At 36.9% G+C, this 19,048-nt stretch overlaps 1 protein-coding gene across 6 annotated transcripts in view; it reads left to right on the forward strand.

The window, feature by feature from the left end:
- The window catches only part of ncor2 (nuclear receptor corepressor 2), a 119,820-nt gene that overhangs the window by 63,492 nt on the left and 37,280 nt on the right, over nt 1-19,048 (forward strand). For 3 of the 6 annotated variants that reach the window (XM_048209406.1, XM_048209409.1, XM_048209410.1), the window contains exons 9-18: nt 2,950-3,016; nt 3,317-3,489; nt 3,595-3,685; nt 4,028-4,042; nt 4,422-4,600; nt 7,874-7,928; nt 8,065-8,163; nt 11,454-11,581; nt 14,456-14,613; nt 15,388-15,450. In XM_048209406.1, coding sequence (XP_048065363.1) covers nt 2,950-3,016; nt 3,317-3,489; nt 3,595-3,685; nt 4,028-4,042; nt 4,422-4,600; nt 7,874-7,928; nt 8,065-8,163; nt 11,454-11,581; nt 14,456-14,613; nt 15,388-15,450 — 1,028 coding nt within the window. The remainder of the gene's footprint in view (nt 1-2,949; nt 3,017-3,316; nt 3,490-3,594; nt 3,686-4,027; nt 4,043-4,421; nt 4,601-7,873; nt 7,929-8,064; nt 8,164-11,453; nt 11,582-14,455; nt 14,614-15,387; nt 15,451-19,048) is intronic. The other 3 variants (XM_048209408.1, XM_048209412.1, XM_048209411.1) reach the window with 1 other exon arrangement.

The raw sequence follows: 19,048 nt of genomic DNA on the forward strand, positions 1-19,048 counted from the left end.
ATGCGTAAACATTATGGGAAGCGCGCTAGTCAGATGGGATTTAAACTTTGTCGGCTGAAGAGACCCAAGTTTGGTTTGAAGATGAAAAACATAGCTCAGTGTTCTCTCACCATTCTTTATTTCTAACAATAGTCTAATTTAATAGTCTTGCGGCTGTCAGAGCAGAAACAAAAGCTACATGCTTTCTGTATGTTTTTCCATCGTCTCCGGTCGCGTTCATATGTAAATTGTGTGAGCTTATTTTGTTCATTAGATTGAAACATCTGAAAAATACCCACACATTTACCCACCCATAGACCCTCCCCTCAAATAAATTTTTGAACTGTTTTTTCACTGAGCTCAAAAATGTGTATATATATATGTGTGTGTGCAAAAACAGATAACTCCGTTTTTATTAATTCTCACAAAACGTTTTTTTTTTTTATTATTGTGCATTCCAAGTAATATCAATCAAAGTGCAGTTGGGTTGTTTTGATTAAGTAATAATAACTCTAAAAAATACAGGTAACTTACAAAATTAAAGTTAATTGAAAGTGTTTTTATATATATATATATATATATATATATATATATATATATATATATATATATATATATATATATATATATATATATATATATATATATATATATATATATATGTATATATATATATATATATACACACACTAAAAGTTTGTTTCTTAGCAAAAGCAGTTAACTCCAATAGTCATTTTTGGCAAAAGCAGACAACTCCACAGTTCCGTTAAACAAAATCAAGTAATTGCTTTGTAATTGCATTTAAAACACAATCAAACACACGCGCACACACACTAATTTACAGATCGGCACACACAGACACGCACGCACACAAACTCAAAAGGACAACCAAGGGTTCACCATGATAGAAGTGTATGGTGTACAAAGGACTTGCAGGAGTCGAAATTATAAATCCTCGATCACTTTTTTTCCTCTTTGACGAAACTTCCCTCAGCTAGCATATGTTTTTGAAGTGACTAGAAGCCTTGTCACCTGACCTGAATACTGTGCGCTGATTCGCTAAAACGGACTTATCAGTTTCTGTACACAAACAACAAGGGTGCTTGTCGGTTTCTGCTGTGACAAAAGATGGTTTCTGACAAAACGGATTTATGGTTCTGAACGTGCTATATGTGGAGAATAACGCACAGCAGTTCCTTTTTCATTCATAATATATATATATATATATATATATCACATCACTTATTTATTGTGGCTAACAAATCCCCTACTTCCAATCTTTCTTTGATCCTTCTGAAATATTTTGGCTTATTGGGCCTTTTAATATTCAGACAGACAAATGTGTGCTTGAGAAAGAGAGAGAATGTATATTTCAGGTGTTCTTTGGTCACACACAGTTGAAGGTTTTGTTCTCAGACGTCCTTTATCGACAATAATGTATGAAATATTTCTCATAGCAATAGTGAGAAATATTTGTGTAAGAAAAGATATGTGTATAGATTAGGGCTGCACGATATTGAAGAAAAATGCATTATGCAATAACTATAATGTGATATTCAGTATGCAATACGATAATGCTTTAAGTGTGTAACATAAATTTAAATGATATTTAAATATATTTAAGAACTAAAAAAAAAATTATATAACCAACATGCATGTTTCACATTCTTTTTGTGAGAAGAAAGCATGCCTACAACTTCTGAAAGTAAACAGCAGCGTTTTACTGTAGCATTACAAAAAGTGTCATTTTAACATCAGTGTAAACCAGGGGGTTTAGGGTTTCAGGTAGGCCTACATTACATTTATTTAACAACATAAATTGAATAATGAAATGTAAAAATATAACACTGCTTAGTCTTAAATGTCTAAATATACACTGATTCTTATTAAAGTTACAAAAGTTATTCTGTCAAGAGCAGTGAGTGATTTTCAATTTGTCTTTTGTTTGATTAACATTAGGCACACAGTTGGAAGCAGGTTTATTAGGTGCTGTCACTTTAAAAGCTGCACGGATCCAACATATTGTTACACGCGTGCTTTTTTTCTCAACTGTTCAGACCACTTAAGACATAATTGACTCTGTTTATCTGAATACTCACCTAAACGGGCATTTTGACATAAATTTGTGTGTATTTGGCCATATAAGCTGCGGAAGAGAACTGAATTCGGGATCACGCGCTGTCCGAGAGGCAGCTTTCTGTGCGCGTGAGTACTTCACTTATTGCATTAACCATGTCACACGTATTAATATTAACCATGTCACACGTATGTAGCAGTCATGTGTCCAGTCTACCCTCTGCTGTCTACATTGACCTAAAACTTGGACTTTTGTAATCTTCTGGAGAATTAAAATCATGCAGTTACTGCAAGCCGTAGCGATACGCATATCGCGATATGTACATTTTGCGATTTTTAATAATTTTGATATATCGTGCAGCCCTAGTGTAGATCATAGGCGTTGAGCTGCATTCTAGTTTCCAGTGTATCACATACAGCAGCTAATCCTCCAGCCATCTGCTGTGTAATGCAGTGCCGCCTCTGCACCTACACAATTAATCTCACTCGCACAAGTACATGCATTAAACAACAGTTTAAAGAGAACTAAGTGCACCAGTAGTACATGTCAAATACACATGATGCCAGTCTGAGAGACATCTGAAACCAGGCGCGCACGCACCCTCATGTCGGACTCATTAATGCTGGATGAGATTAGATTAATGATCGTGACCTCTGCCGTGTGAGAGGTTGGCGACCAGGAATTAATCGGTAAGGAGTGAGAGAATTAAGGCTGATTACTAATCTGACCTGCATTGCTAGCTAACCAACTCTTTCTCAAACACACAAATAAACAGATAGGCATTAAATGTAAAAGTTTGGGCTCGGTATATAATATTGATGAGACGCATTTCTGCTGAAGTTTAGAAATGGCAGTTTTTGTTATGTTTAATGTTTTATTTTTCCCCTTTACAGAAATCAGGCAATGAGGAAAAAGCTCATTCTGTATTTCAAAAGAAGAAATCATGCTCGGAAGCAGTGGGTAAGCGATAGCACTCAAACACACACAGACACACACACAGTAGGATGGCATTGTTGGAGCTCCCTATAGCTGAATATTAGGCATATTTGTTTATTCATTACCAGGGCAACCAACATAGCTATCCATAAAGGTGGTTGAAGTGACCGTGTCATTGAAGTTATTGAAGGATGGGGTGGTTAAAACTATATTGGACCTGTTATTTGTCAGCAATAAGTTTCATTTTAATGTTTCCTCTCTTGATGACTCTACTGCAGTATAGTCTAGCTAGACTTTGATTTACATTCTGACTTGTGCGCTCAGGAACAGAAGTTCTGTCAGCGCTACGACCAGCTAATGGAGGCCTGGGAGAAGAAAGTCGAGCGCATTGAGAATAACCCACGCCGCAGAGCCAAAGAGAGCAAAGTGCGGGAGTACTATGAAAAGCAGTTTCCTGAGATCCGTAAACAGAGAGAGATGCAGGAGCGCATGCAGAAGTGAGTGGTCATATGCCATCTTGAGCTTCGGAGAGTTTGGAGTCATGTGTGTTTTCATAAGCTCATGCTGATAGAAATGTGTTAACGGCTGTATTTTCTCTACAGTAGAGTGGCTCAGCGAGGTGGAGGTCTGGCTTCTGCGGCCCGCAGCGAACATGAGGTTTCTGAGATCATCGATGGCATTTCAGAGCAAGAGGTAAGAGTGCAACTTTAATAAACACAGTGTTTCCTGCACTGCTTTTCAGTGTCAAATCTATAGCACCACAGCTGTAGAATATATTTTACTATACTTGATAGCGTGCAGTCTGAATTTGATGAGATAAAACACTCTGTATTGAATGATTTTTTTGCAGTTTTTGTTAAAAAAAAATGTATTTAAATAATAATCAATATATCAAATCTTATACCATTCAAAAGTTTATAAACAGTAATTTAAAAAAAAAAAAAAAACTTTTATTTACCAAAGATGCATTTAATTGATCAAAAGTGACAGTAAAGATTTCTATTTCAAATAAATGCTGTTCTTTTGAACTTTCAGGAATCATCATCCTTGGTGAGCATAAGAGACTTCTTTCAAAAACATAAACTTTTGAACGAAAACAAACTTTTGAACGGTAGTGTATGTATGTTTCCTAAACAGTATTGTATACACTCAGGCGCTGCAAAAACGATTCTATAGGAAATGCTGTTGCACACAACAGATAAGCATACTCTTGGAAATCAAATGTTTGTGTGCCTGTCTGGAAAGTGCACAAATATCAAAGTGACTTTACAACTCAAGGGGTTTTGTGGCTGATGCACTTCCTAAACTCAGACACAGATTCAGTGTCCACTCATTTTTGCAGAATGTTTCTGACTATTCTTTTAAAATGTCTGTTTCTCGGTTCTTTTTACATATTTATTTTTGTTTGCCTTTCTTTCTCTTTCTGCAGAACTCAGAGAAGCAGATGCGTCAGTTAGCCGTCATTCCTCCCATGTTGTTTGATGCCGAACAGCAGAGGATAAAGTTCATCAACATGAACGGGCTGATGGATGATCCCATGAAGGTCTACAAAGATAGACAGGTCATGAACATGTGGAGCGAACAGGAGAAGGACACTTTTCGTGAGAAGTATGTTCTGCACTCATGTGCATGTTGATTTTGCATGAAGGAATGTGGAGTTACGAAATCTGTACTAAAATGTATCAGCATGTGGTTTAGCATCTCTCCCCTGGCTTTCAAGATCTCAGCAGTTTTTGTGCATGTGGTCATGTTTGTTAGTTGTGCAGCACTAGGTGAAAAGTGAACAACTGAAATCTAAAGCTCTGTGCTGATGCTAAAGTAAGCACAACTACTTGAGCATACGTGTCTCCAGTCTTCTACAGGCCAACTGAAATAAACATGCAATAGAGTTTCAGAGTGACCATGAGCTGTCCTTAATTTAAAAAGCTTAAAAAAGGACAAAGAAGTGCTATAAAAGCACTATAAGAGATCTAGAATGTGGTCATAGAAAATAAGGCATTAATATTCAGGGCTCCAGACTGCACCTAAAAAGGTCAAACAAACATGTAAATTGCACATAAGGCAGGTTTTGCATTAACTTCTAAATCTAATTGTAAAGTTATTTTTCTACTCCAATTCATTTTTGAAATATAATCATTTACACAGTTACTGTCATAACTTGTTTTCATGGCAAATTTATTTAAACGTATATTAAATGATTAATAATAAGTAATATTACTAAAATAAGATATTACTAACATGTAAAGTAAATATAATAAATATACAGTCAAATCAAAATTTATTCAGACACCTTGAACATTTAATTCATTAATACAGTTTATTCACTATAGTTTTAAAAAATAGTACTAATATATGATAAGATCTCCAAGTGAAACTGTGTCAGAAAAAAATAATCTTAATTATGTCAGATAACACTTGGTCAAAACTTGGTCAGGTCAAGGTGTCTGAATAATTTTTGGTTCCAATTTTTTTTTATCAATTATACTGGTAGTCCACTGTATGACGAATTTTTGGGTAATATGTCACAGTTTACTTTATTTTGCTATCCTCACTTACATAAATGAACTATAGTGTCCTGCACCCACTAGTAAAAATATATCAAAAATGTCTGAATAAGTTTTGGTTTGACTGTATAAGCTAGCTAATATAGTGCATATATTTAGTGAAATGCTCTCCTCTAGAGTTCATTTCTCTAGTGAACTAACATGCTGTAGACACTATATGACTTGCCTTTGGTAAATGTAATGCTAAGTGCGATATTTTTCTCAAGCTGTTTTATTGACGTCTTTTTTCCACAGTTGAAACACTGGTTGAGAGATTACACACACATATCTAGATATCTAGATCTGTTGTTCTTCTTCTGTGCTTTTTCTTGTTGTGGCGGTTAGCAAACAGTGTTCCATTACCCCGTGCGCCCCCTTCTGGATTGGAGTGCAGATCGCCTGTGACTGATTGTATTCGTTGTCTAACTGAATGAACCGTACTGTTCGGTTCAGGATGAATACATGTACCATTACACCCCTAGCCGATATGCTAGTAAAATACATGCTAATAAGCAACCAGTTAAAGGTAGGCCGTTTTTCAAAAAAAAACCGCTGTTGGACATTGTTGATATTTGAAATCAACCTAAACAAACCCACCCCTCTCTTCATTGCTCCGCCTCCTAAACTCACCCTCCAGTCCTAACTACCCTGCTCTGAGTCGGTCTTGAACCCCAGCCCGTTCGCTGCTGGCAGGTGAGGCAGGTGCACTATCAATGACGCTGAACACCGCATTCTCTAATTGTTGTCAGTGTGCCGTCATCTGTTCACTGTTACACATGCAATGCGAGAGTGTATGTCTGTTTATCACAGCTGACGCACAACAAAATAATGCTTCATGAAAAATAAAGCGCAGATGATGAACGAACAACACGCACAAAAAATGAACATACAGTACACAAGAGTTTGTTGTTAGTCGCCAACAGCACAGCAGCTCCAGACAATCAATTTCACTCAAACCCAGTGTTACTCACATGTGAAGCGGGATCAAAGCAGCCTCCACATCTGTTTTTCAGACCTTCCCACTTAGCTCTCTCCAGCGCTGGAAAGCTTTTCTAATATTAACGCAGGTCCTAAAGCGCTTGCCCAGTCATAAAACTTCATTCCAGTGATATTCTTTTGAGCTCTTTTGAATTGTCTCATCTCTCTTTCTGCATCTCTCTTTTTGTTTTTCTTCAAATCTCCCTCTTGCTCGTTCTCTCTCCTCGATCGTCATATGCCCCTAATGCTGATTGGTTACACGTTTGTTGTTGATGTCGGCCCGACTAACTTCCAAACAGTGTTTTTGAAAAATGACTTACCCCACCTTTAGTGGTGAATATGTGTACCTAATCTAAAGTCTAAAGTTTTTGTTTTTGTAAAAAAATTAATGTCAGTGCATCACTACCAATCTGCAACAAATATGCAGAGGTCAGCAGCAGAAAGAAGTGAGAGAGAGATCTTGTCTAGTCTGTTTCTTAAGCATGACTTTTACTGAGTGAATGAGGAAACTTACCAGGCAAATCAACCTTGTTACCCCCTTTCCACCAGCACGAACCGGGTGCTAGTTCAGAGCTAGTGCTAGTGCCAGTTCGGAGTTGGTTCAACTGACGAGCCTTCTAAGAACCAGTTTGCCTTTCCACGGGCTAGAGAGCAGCACAGAGCCAGGTCACTTACGTCACTGTATACGTCTCATATTTCACAGCATATTTGAGATGCATCGGCTTCTCGCAGAGCGATCGGCGCATGACATCAAAGCTCCACGAGAACGATCCGAAAGCACAAGGAGTCGTATGCTCTACAAACGCTCCCGCGGATCCGCGGCACACGCCGAATCGGTCCGCGCTGCTCCGATGCATCTCGAACAAGCCTTCTATCAACAATCGCGGATGTTTCACTACTGTTACTGCCCATGGCTTTGCGAACCTACATCGGCATCCAAACACGGCTCGCCGTAATTTGTATATAGACGGAGATTACAATCGAGCTGCTATTAGCTCGATTAGCTGCTATTTCAAACATGGGGGTCACAAGTTTCTTGTTGGTCACGGTAACCCCGCCCCCAGCTCCTGACGCAAGCGGTTCTTACTTCTAGCCCAGCAATGTTTTGGTGCTACTTACGAACCACTTTTCCTGGTTCGGAGCTGGTGCTTTGTGTGTCGAAAGACAAAGAACTGATTTGAAACTATGCTCTGGCTCCGAACCAGCACTCAAACTGCCTTGGTGGAAAAGGGGTATGTGTCATGCCACTCTAAAGAAATCACCTTGACGAAAGTCATTGAAATAATTAAATGGTTAAATACAGCATTTGAGGGTTGTCGTGTTTGCTCTGTATCACAGCTCTTCCTCTCCCTCACTGCAGGTTTATCCAGCACCCAAAAAACTTTGGCCTGATAGCCTCCTTTCTGGAGAGAAAGGTACACCTGCGTCTTTATTAATACCATCCTCTTCATCTCACTGTTTGCACTGCAGGCTGTCTGCACTGCATGAATATGATCAGAGAGTATGAGCAGAGCGAGTAAGGTTTGAAGTGTTGTGTGTGTTCGCCCACAGACTGTGGCTGAGTGTGTCCTGTTCTACTATTTGACTAAGAAGAATGAGAACTACAAGAACATCGTTCGCAGGAACTATCGTCGCCGAGGCAGGAGCCAGGTGAGCCTGAGACTACATCTCCCATCCTGCCCTTTGACAATTTAATGCTGTTTCATTCAAAGTTGTATAAAGAAGCAAACCACCAATGCTAGCATTTGTTTTGAGGTTGATTATCAACAGAAAAGATTATTATTTTATACATTGCAAACAGGTTTATTATTGTGTAATGTTACAACTTTGAAACATTGATGTGATTAAAGCGCTGCCATTTTGCATGACGTCAAATACCAACATCTTTGCAAAATCAATTGTGGACTTCTGTGAAGGTGTTCAAATTAACAGTCCCACATCAAGTGGTGTCCTCTTGCACTTTTCAAGTAGAAAAAGCTGGAATTACGACTTTCCAAATTTAATGGAACGCAGAATAAACACTGAAAACCTCAAGGATGTTGTCTAGGCCATTATGCTATATTAAATAATATAAACATTGTTTATTCGCTTGTGGTTCTGTCCACTTCGCATTTACCTCATGATTATAGTGTTTATAGTGGTGGTGTGATTTTGGTGTCTTTTTAATGAGTGTGCGTTATTAAAAATAAATCGGCATGACTCTAATGAGGATCACAGGCGCACACCTCAAAGTGAGCTCAAACCATGTGAAGTAATTATCCAGCTCTGTGCCCTGTTGGAGTCTGCCGTGATTCTCTCCTGATCTAAAACACACTCATTATTTCTGTATGCGTGTGTGAGAGAGAGTCACTGCTCCGTTGCGTCGTGAATGTATGAATGTTTGTGTTTTGGTTTAAAGAGAGAGAGCAGCAGATGAAATTGTTAGAAAGAGAGCTCTGTGTGTGTGTTGCCTGCAATAATAGCTGGCTCAATAAAATCTGATAGAATAATGAGCCCACAGCCCAAACACATTTGTTTTACTGGTCTTCAGCTGCTGTAGCGGTTCTGCTCAGGTCATTAAATATCGGCTGATCTTAATGGGCTCGAATTAAAACGCTCTCAGCCAGTGCCACAAACACAGAAAGCGAGGGATACAGCGAGATGAGCCTGATGGGTGAGAGAGAGCATAAACAAAAGGGAGACTGGGAAACAGAAAGCAAGTTACAGTATGGCTGAGTGCATCTGTATATGTGTGTTTAACTGTGCATGAATAACTGAGTGTTTGTGCATGCAGCAGTGTAATGAGGGATGTGGGCAGCAGACGTGACATCTAATCGTACTGAAAACGCCCATTCAGTTTTTTTTCTCTTATATTGCTCAAAATTAGTTATTCAGATAAGTAAAATGTAAAAAATATATTGTGGTGTGACTATACCCATCAGGTGAAATCTGGAAATGTATCAACTTCTTATCAATTTGAAGTTTGATGTCAATAATTATAAAATCTACAAATTAATATATTTAAACATTTATATTAATGTATTTAAGAGAAATAATATATAATATTAATAACTTATTAATTATTGAGTCCTGTGAAATGGAATGCAAAACAAAATCCATTTTTTATACAGGTAATCTCTTGGAGTTCATTAAAGATGTTGCTAATCAGGACCACAAAAGGAAATAAATAAGACTTGAAATTGGAGATGCACCGATACTAAATTTCTCTACCGATAGCCGATTATTCAGAATGATATCTGCCTATACGATAATGATACTGATAGTTTGGGTGTTCTGCCTTTTTATACATTCTTAAATGAATGATAATTGCATTATAATTAATAATTAATCATTATATTCTTAATTATTATATTTTAAAAGAAATGCAAATGAAAACGTTATTCTCTCCTTGTTTCAGAGTAACTGGTATCAGTTATAATCAAACACATTACTCAAATTAATATTAACACATTAACTAAATTCTGAAGATTAAATTAATATTTCTTAACTTTCTGAATGTTATTAATTCATACAATTACTATTAATATTGAACATCAATCTGGTTTCTTGGCATTTTCTTTACACAAAGCACAAATTCAGTGCATTTTCCTGCCCTCTTTTGATTGACAGGATATATCTGCCCTGACTATCGCTGTTTTTAAACTGTTGGCCGATAGTGTGAAAATTTGCTTTTATTATTGGCCGATATATCGGTGCATCTCTACTTGAAATGTCCTGTGGTGTGACAAGCTAAACTCCATCTAAAACTGCTTTAAACTGTTTCTCGAATTGTGCTATTATTGTGCATGCTGTTTTCATGACTTATTTAATTCAGAGAATACATGGAATATATTGTAAAAACAAATTTGTCACACCACAGGATCAGTGAAATCAAGTAATGAAATAGTCAAAATCTGGAGAAAAACACAAAAATTCCCTTAAATCGAGATTTTCCGGATGCGTCATGATTCTCTTTCGAATAGATTCTGAGCTTAGTTTTTAACAGCAGAGCAGATGGAAACAGCTGTTCTCTGCTTGCTTCCAATTCCTTAAATATACCACTTAAACCTTCTATGAAATAATCATTCTTAAAGTTAGAAAAGGTTGAAGCGAATTACAATGGTGTTTGCAGTGGGCTGTTCACATTAATCTCACATCATAAAAGCATTCTGAGGTGCAAGTGTATAGCCGAATGCACAAGCGCTCTTCTTTGTGAGCATGTGGTTAAAACCTAGCATAGAGCGCCATCTGCTGTTTGAAAACTAAGCTCAGAATCAATTCAAGAGAGAATCACTATACATTCGGAAAAATCGCAGAATCGATCCACGAATCGTGATGCTTCGATTTATTATCCCAGCCCTAAAAAACATACATGTTAAAACAAAATCATGTTGGAAAAAACATTATATTCATGTCTATTTGCAGCTACCTGTGTGTGTGTTTGTGTGTGCGTAAGGTTATTTGAGGTGCTGTTTGTCAAGCTGAAAATCCATGAGGCAAGATCAGAGCACGGAGACATTGAGATTCCTGCACTCTTTCACTCATTGATCTCTCTGTCCTCGGTCCCCTCAGATTCTGTCTCTGTCCCCTCCCTCTTCATCTTTCTGTGTCCATTTTTTCCTTTCGTACAAGCCGTAGTGGAGCATACTCTCTCTTTCCTGACAAAAATAGATGGTTTATGGTGCCTCATAACTCAAAATGGAATTCTTATGTGAAGGAAAAAAACGGATACATTAGAAGTGAGACCTGGGTGATAGGAGCGCCACTTCTTCCTATGGGTGTTTTTTCTTTTTCTTTTTTTTTTCCAATAAAGAACGTCCTTGTTCTAGACAGCTTTTTGGGCATCATAGATAGTTGAGCTTGAATGGACATTTTCTATTTAATCAGGAGCTTATGTTCATTTATGCCCACAAAAGGGAGAGTTTTTTTTTTTATTTGCTGTGTTTTGGCTTTGCTAACAGAATAACCAACAGGCACAGCAACAGGTGAACCGCAACAACCAGGAGGAGAAAGAAGAAAAAGAGAAAGAGAAGGAGGCAGAGCGTGAGGAGGAAAAAGCAGAGGGAGATGAAAAAGAGGATGGCATTAAGTGAGTGTCTTTCTTTCTTTTAATCACTTTTTTTCTTATCTCACATCAGGTCGTCAGCTGTTTTTTTTCCTTGTGTTTCCTTTCATCAAATCCTTTGAACCTGTGGCCTTACAGCTTGTTTTTCTCTGTGATTCAGCTTAAACAGAGAAGGCACAGTTATATAACCCGCAGGTGGAAAAAGCATTCTGCTGACTTGCCATTCAACGCCGGTGCTAAAGTCCTCTGATTCAGAGCTCTTTTGAGGCGTTTGCGTGTTACAGACTCTAGGTTAGAACTGTGGTCTTGATTCCAAAATACAGTAGTTAATACCAGTGAAATGTTTTTGATTCAGTTTCAATACCACTTTTAAATCTTCCTAATTTAATTTAATTTAATTTCAAGTAAACGTTGCTTCAAGATTTTCAAGTAATTAATCAAGTAAACTGTCAGCAATTTGTTAAAAAACAAAAGTAAAATATATGTATTAAAATCCATTTAAATGTATTAAATGTTAGAGTAATAAATAATAATAATAATAATAATAAAAAAGACCAGTGAGTGGGTTTAATTTTTCTTGTCAAGGCTTCTTGTCCTGGTCTTTTTCAATATTCATGGTTGTTTTATTAATAGTAACGATGTAATAGACTGGTACTTTTGGTATTCCTATTCCAAACAGCATTCTAGTTTCCACAGAACAATGGCTATGTACAGATGCAGGTTCTGTATCATTTCAGCCTAATTTTGTAAGCTGTTAGTTTCTGAGTTCACTCACAGGTGCACACTATATTAAAATACTCCAGGGAAGTACAGGTAACAGTGTATTATTCTAAACTAAACCTGTGAAGTCAGCAGTACTGTAGGGTGTGATTAGAGCACATTAGCACTGGCCCGAATACACAGCCTTCAGTATGCGCCCCAGCACGCCAGCTATACATTAAAGGAGTACATTAAGCCGAGTCTGTGCATTTCTCTGACTTTTCCCTCATGATTCTCAACCTGCGGGCACAGCTGCTGCTCCTATATTTAGTACTGTGTCTGCAAGATGGATAATGTGCATGTAAGATAAATGAGGGTCTGCACTTGCTAGTGAGCCAAAATTTGCATAGTGTGTACATATGTGGGTTTTTTTTTTCTGTGTATGTATGCATGTCATTTTCCTATTAGGGATGCTCAGAATTTAGACTGATAATCATAACTGCTAATTATTTATTTATATGTATATAAATGTACTTGTGAAAAAGAATTTTACTTGCCTGACAAGTAGCCTATTTTTTATTTTTTGAAATTATATTTTTGAAATTTTTATGGCTTTATTAATAGGAATGTGTAGAGATCATAAAGGAAAGCACTGAGTAGAGAGAGAGAGATAGGAATGGGATTGGCAAAGGAGCCAGGAATCGGTCACCGGAGGTGCAGTTGCACTATAACAGCAATTAAATTAATCACCCAGCAAAATGATAAAAAAAAATAAAAAATGCTAAGTAAATGAAAGTTATCAAAATCTTGAAAAAAATAAGCAGTATTCGCTGTAGTAACTAACGGTACTGACAGTAACTTGCAATTGAGCAGGTGAGCCATTGATGCTAATACGCTGTAGTTATTATAGTATTAGGGGCGGGGCCATGCTCCAGTTCATCATCGGGCTTTAGCCTTGCCCAAAAAATCCTGAACACAGAATTGGTGAAAAACTGTTTAACGGTCTAAATCCCTATTTGGACGGTAATTGTTTCTCAGGGGTACGTAAGGTATTTTCACCATTTACAGGGGTAGTCTGTGATTTTTATTGCCGTCCTAATCCACAATGTCAGTGTTTTTGTCCGACCACCTGGGCAAAAATTCCCGGCCGAATTACCTACTGTTTTTTGACAAACACCAAAGTCGTGTGGTAATTTAACTGCCGTCCGAATCCACATATCTGTGTTTACAAGAAGAAATCAATACAAAATGCACGGTTTAAATCCTGTTTGGTCACTGTGGATACATTTATTTCGGAAATGTTGAAAAGTATTTACAAGAACAATAGTAGGCCTATTTCATCACCACTCCACCACAGTGGTGTGAAGATGTTAAGAACAAAAAGGGAAAAGAGAAATAAAGCACAAATGGACAGTTATTCTGGCAACAACAGGTGTGCAATACCAATAAAATTACATTAAAAATATAAACCATGCAGCTTCATTTAGCGTACCTTATGTACTGTAAATAAGAGGCTGCATATAGTGCGTCTATCTTCCTATTTTTAAACAGGAGATTTAAATAATCAAATAATAAATTGGATAATATTATTACTATATTAAATAAGAATATATTCTCATTATTCTGACCGTGTGAGCAGCGCACGCGCGCTCCGGCAATACTCGCTCCTCCGCCATCTGAATGCATAAGTTTTATCACTGAGGTGTGATGCAAATTTATTTTTACAAGTGTCCACATGAGAAACCATTACCATCTGAATAGGGCTTAACTCCACAATTCAGCACTACATAGTTCAGTCTTTGTAATGAAATCAATGTAATCAATGTAAGTGGGCAAATATGCTAATTTAAGTAAGAGCTGATAGAACACTGATGATAATATTGCTTCAGAATAAATGAGATTTATACCACATAACAAAAAAATCATTTTTTACTTGGACAAGTGAATGACTGAGCACATAACAAGGCTTAATGTTGAGCCCTGTATGTATATGTATATGTGTATATATATATATATATATATATATATATATATATATATATATATATATATATATATATAATTTATTTTTATTTGTTGTATATAATATATTTATATTTAAATAATAAATTTTCAGCAAGCAGAAAAAAGATTAATAAATTAAAGCAAGCAGATTATAAAATGTATGTTTGTTAAGGATTTGTTTTCCTGTTCTTGCAGAGATGACACCTCTGGTGAGGATGGGGAGGAGAAAGAGCCTCCTGTAGCCGTTAAAGGCCGTCGAACCGCAAACAGCCGCGGACACCGGAAAGGACGAGTCACTCGCTCTATGACCAACGAGCAGGAAGAGAACACTTCACCTCTCAGCAGTGAGCTAGGTTAGCACACACTCTCACATACCGTTGACTTTTTCAGTGGGTCTCTGAGGTCACATGTTCAAATGAGTTAATTGTTTTGCTCTGCAAATTAACCGTGCCCTACCTTGTATTGTATAACATGGTCCCATTTCAGTTTTATAACTTCACTTTTCTATTTTCCTCAAAATGTGAGGACATTTAAACAGCAATATTAACAGAACAATAATGATCCTAATAATAAAATGCTGTATAAATTCTTAGATGGTTGAGTAGAAACCATCTGTCCCCTGATTGTCTCAAAGCTCCCTGGTTTTAAGATGAGAAGGCATTTCAATTTTAAAAATGCACTTTTTTCATGATGTTTAGAGCTCAGTGTTGAACTTTCGCTGATGGTACTTCATTTAAAAATGTTAAAAAGGTGCCCTATACTTCAGAGCGAGGGTCTAAACAGGGCCTGTTACAACTGTTGGCCTTTGCTAATGTCCATCACAAGAGCTTGAGTATTTTCATAGGTCGGTTCACCTTGAGTTTCTGCCTTTTGAATATTCATGCTTTTAGTCATTTTAAGTATCAATAGGAATTCCCCAATCTTGATTTTATTTTTTTAGATTTGTTACATTTTAATGTTGATTGAAGTATATAGTTTTGTAGTTTTTAATCTCTACCCATTAAATTAGATAGTAGCTGCACTTAGAAAATAGCTGCTCGGGTTGTTACCAAGATGGTTGCTTACATGCCTTATATACACTTTGGTATTAACTCACGTTATGTGTCATTCTCTTATTTGTATTTTAGCAAACCTGGAGATGAATGAAAGCTCTCGCTGGACAGAAGAGGAGATGGAGACGGCAAAGAAAGGTCAGGACCCATGTTGTGTGTTTGTGTATTTAGTCACTACTGTGTTTATTGAATAAACAGCATGCCCACTGGATGGAGCCATTTGTGCACATACAAGTAAGTTAAAAAAGGTCATAATGGGCTTTCTGTTTGTTTTCATAGAATGTTGACAGTTAGGATTTCCCTGTGTCAAATTAACTAGATGTAACTCTGCCTGATAAGACCTGCAACACTCAGCCTAGCAACTCCACAAACATTTACATGAGCATTAGATCACACGCTGTGCCCTTGGCCTCATTTCATACACATGCACTCAGTGATACACATAATAATGTCTAAATGTGGGTGCTGTGTCTTTATTTGACAGCTGGTTATTCAGATCTGGTGCGATCAGAAATGTGTCATTTACTCGTGGTTTAATAACAAGAGCTTCGTTAATGGACCTTGAAACGTCTTCATGAGGGATTGTATTTAAGGAAAAAGGACAGAAAGCTTGAGTAAAGAGCAAAGGTCTAATCTTCTCTCTTGTACGTGTTTGGACTGTAATGTAGACTGTTGGTGTGCTAAACGTCCGCTCCGCTGACCTACTTCAGACGAGCTACTTCCACGTCACTCTGTTAACGACTCTGTGTTTCTCTGGCACCGGCACATATCTGATCCATCGGGCCACCTGCCTTACACTGCTCTGGCTTACAGGAACTGTAACTTAATAACACTTCATTAATGATAAAGTCCCCTGAGGCAAATCAGATTTGTTGTTTACAATCACCAGAACTTGCCCTTGCGTCCATGCCAACAAGTGTTATTTTATGTTTTAATATTTGATGTAATGTAGAGTCTGAATCTGATTTATATATAGATCTTCACATTTATTTGCAGAACGTTCTTCTATTTATACTTAATTTTTATACATTTAAATGTAAGAACCCTATTTATTCATTCATTTAAATGAGTAAATATTATTTTATTTACTCGTTCATTCCTTAATTTATGTATTTATGAATTTATTCATTCTAATTAGGGCCCGAGCAGCGATGGTCTGAGGACCCTATTGTAATTGCTCGGTCAATTCTTCTTCTTCTCCGAAATATATAGCACTTTTGAGGGCCTAAACGTGCTCCAAAACTCATGAAACTTTGCACACGTGTCAGAAGTGGTGAAAAATTACGTCTGATATGGGTTTCAGAATTAGGTGTGGAAAAATGGATTGATAGCACCACCTACAAAATTTTGCGCTACGTTTCACGTAGAAGTATGAAATTCAGTAGACGCATGTAACAGCCCAATACCTACAAAAAAAGTCCCTGGGTGTAAAATCTGAAAACCCAACAGCAAGTAAGATATTTTGAATTTTCTCTGCAAAATGTTTGCAGTTTTTGCCCTTTCCAGACGTTGTATTTTAACAAACTCCTCCTAGAGATTTTATCAGATAAACATCATATTTGGTCAGTATAATCTAAAGGCCTTTGCAACGTGAAATTGCGAAGATCTTGAATTTTCGTTGAATGGTGTGTCCGTGGCGGCCTGACAAAGTTCGATGTTTCGCCATGAAACAGGAAGTTGTTGTAACTCAGGCATACAATGTCCAATCTGCCCCGAACTTCACATGTTTTATTTGAGTCCTGGCCAGAATACATCTACATGCCAATATTCAGTTAGTCATAGCACCACCTGTTGGCAACAGGAAATGGCATGCTTTACACTTTATTCACTCCCTGAAACACATTTAAATATGCCATGAAGTACCAAACATGCCAGAAACACGTCAAATCATGCAACACTTGGCTAAGTGCTAATGTTTGCGATTAACGCCATGAAACAGGAAGTTGTTCTAACACAGGCATACAATGTCCAATCTGCCCCAAACTTCACAAGAGTCCTGCCTTGAACACATCTACATGACAATATTCAGTTATAGTTATAGCGCCACCCACTGGCAACAGGAAGTGATGTGTTTAACACTGTGATGCACTACTAGTAACAATTTAGTTATAGTCATGTGCCACTAGCTGGTAGCGTGGGAAATACAAATGACTGATGTAGTCCTCCTATATTTATATACTTAAATGCATATTGCCCACCGCGCTTTGTTTTCCTAAAGTCACCGGTTGGCGGTGACATGGGTGCGACGGCTCTTTCATCGCTGTTTGCAGCTTTAATATTTAAATGATTTTGTTCAAGAACAATGATTTTTTTTTCTTAGGAATGCACAATATATCGGCCGCCATATCGGTATCTGTCAATATGTTCATTTTTAATATTATCATTATTTATAAATTTATAAATACATTAAAGCAGATAAATAATCGATTATTTCCTTAAGCTGATACAGATGCACACTGGTTGCCATGACGGTTTTGAATTGCTTGAAATATGATTGGAATCACTTTGCAAGGGAAAATACAGATAAGTGCAACACGTACAGTGCAAGTGAAAAAGAATGTTGTGAATTCTTTGTACTCCCATGTTTTAGAGCATTGTGGGATTCACAACGGAGTTACACCTTAATGACTAAGTTCGCTTGTGCATTTGCAAACCCAGCCTTTTGTTTTGTGCAATTATAAGTTGAAAATCATGTTTTTTGTGTGTGTGTGTGTATATATATATATATATATATATATATATATATATATATATATATATATATATATATATATATATATAATGATTTATCGCATATATGATGTGCTTGGTTAAGAATTAACGCCGGTGATCATCTAGCTCTTCAGCTTCAGCACATGCAGCTCAAACAGCAATGCATTTCATTAATAACTAATGATTGGGACTGTCAAATACATAACATTATAAAGAAAACGCTATAGTAATAAAACATTGTGAATAGTTTGGGTTTAGTTGCCGTCTTTCATTGCATTGTTTCATGAAGAGCGCATCCACAACAGGAGTTACACATTCTGAGTAGCACGTAACTTAGTTCACTTGTGCATTTGCGTCATTTTGTACAGATGTAAGTTGTAATATTATGTTTATGTTGTATAAAAATATGATTAATCTCATATAGGATGTGTTTGGTTGAGTTAATTGGCCTGCTAACAAGCGCTTTAGTTTCCCAGTGTTCATTCAGCTCTTCAGCTTCAGCACATGCAGCTCAAAAAGCAATGATTCTTTTTCAAAAACATTGATGCATTATCAATGACAAGTGGCTCTTTTATTTTTTTTTTTTCGTATCATTTTCATCAGCAATATGGTTTAATTAGTAGCGGCTCCTTGGTCTTAACGCTAATTTATTATAAACTTTTTGTAAGCTTTCTATATTCTAATCGCTAAACACATCAGACACACTTTTGGCAGAGTTCTAGTGTCCTTGTGTTATTCAGCCTGAGGGTGGCGCTCTGATGATGATTGACAGACTTTAGTACACATGACAAATGCATAGAATGCCATCTTAGAATTGCCTTAATGTAGTATTTATTACCTCTGAATGTTGTTTTAGAATGTTGCAAGTTGTATAGGAATTCCAATGAGGAAAACAAGTTAATACTTTAGTGTAGGGAACATGTATTCACTATTAACTATGACTTTTCCCTCAATAAACTCCTAATTTAATGCATATTAATAGTTAATAAGTTAGTTGTTAAGTTTAGGTATTGGGTAGGATTAG

This window comes from Megalobrama amblycephala, linkage group LG12 (assembly GCF_018812025.1).
Source record: "Megalobrama amblycephala isolate DHTTF-2021 linkage group LG12, ASM1881202v1, whole genome shotgun sequence".
In the NCBI taxonomy this organism is placed as follows: Eukaryota; Metazoa; Chordata; class Actinopteri; order Cypriniformes; family Xenocyprididae; genus Megalobrama; species Megalobrama amblycephala.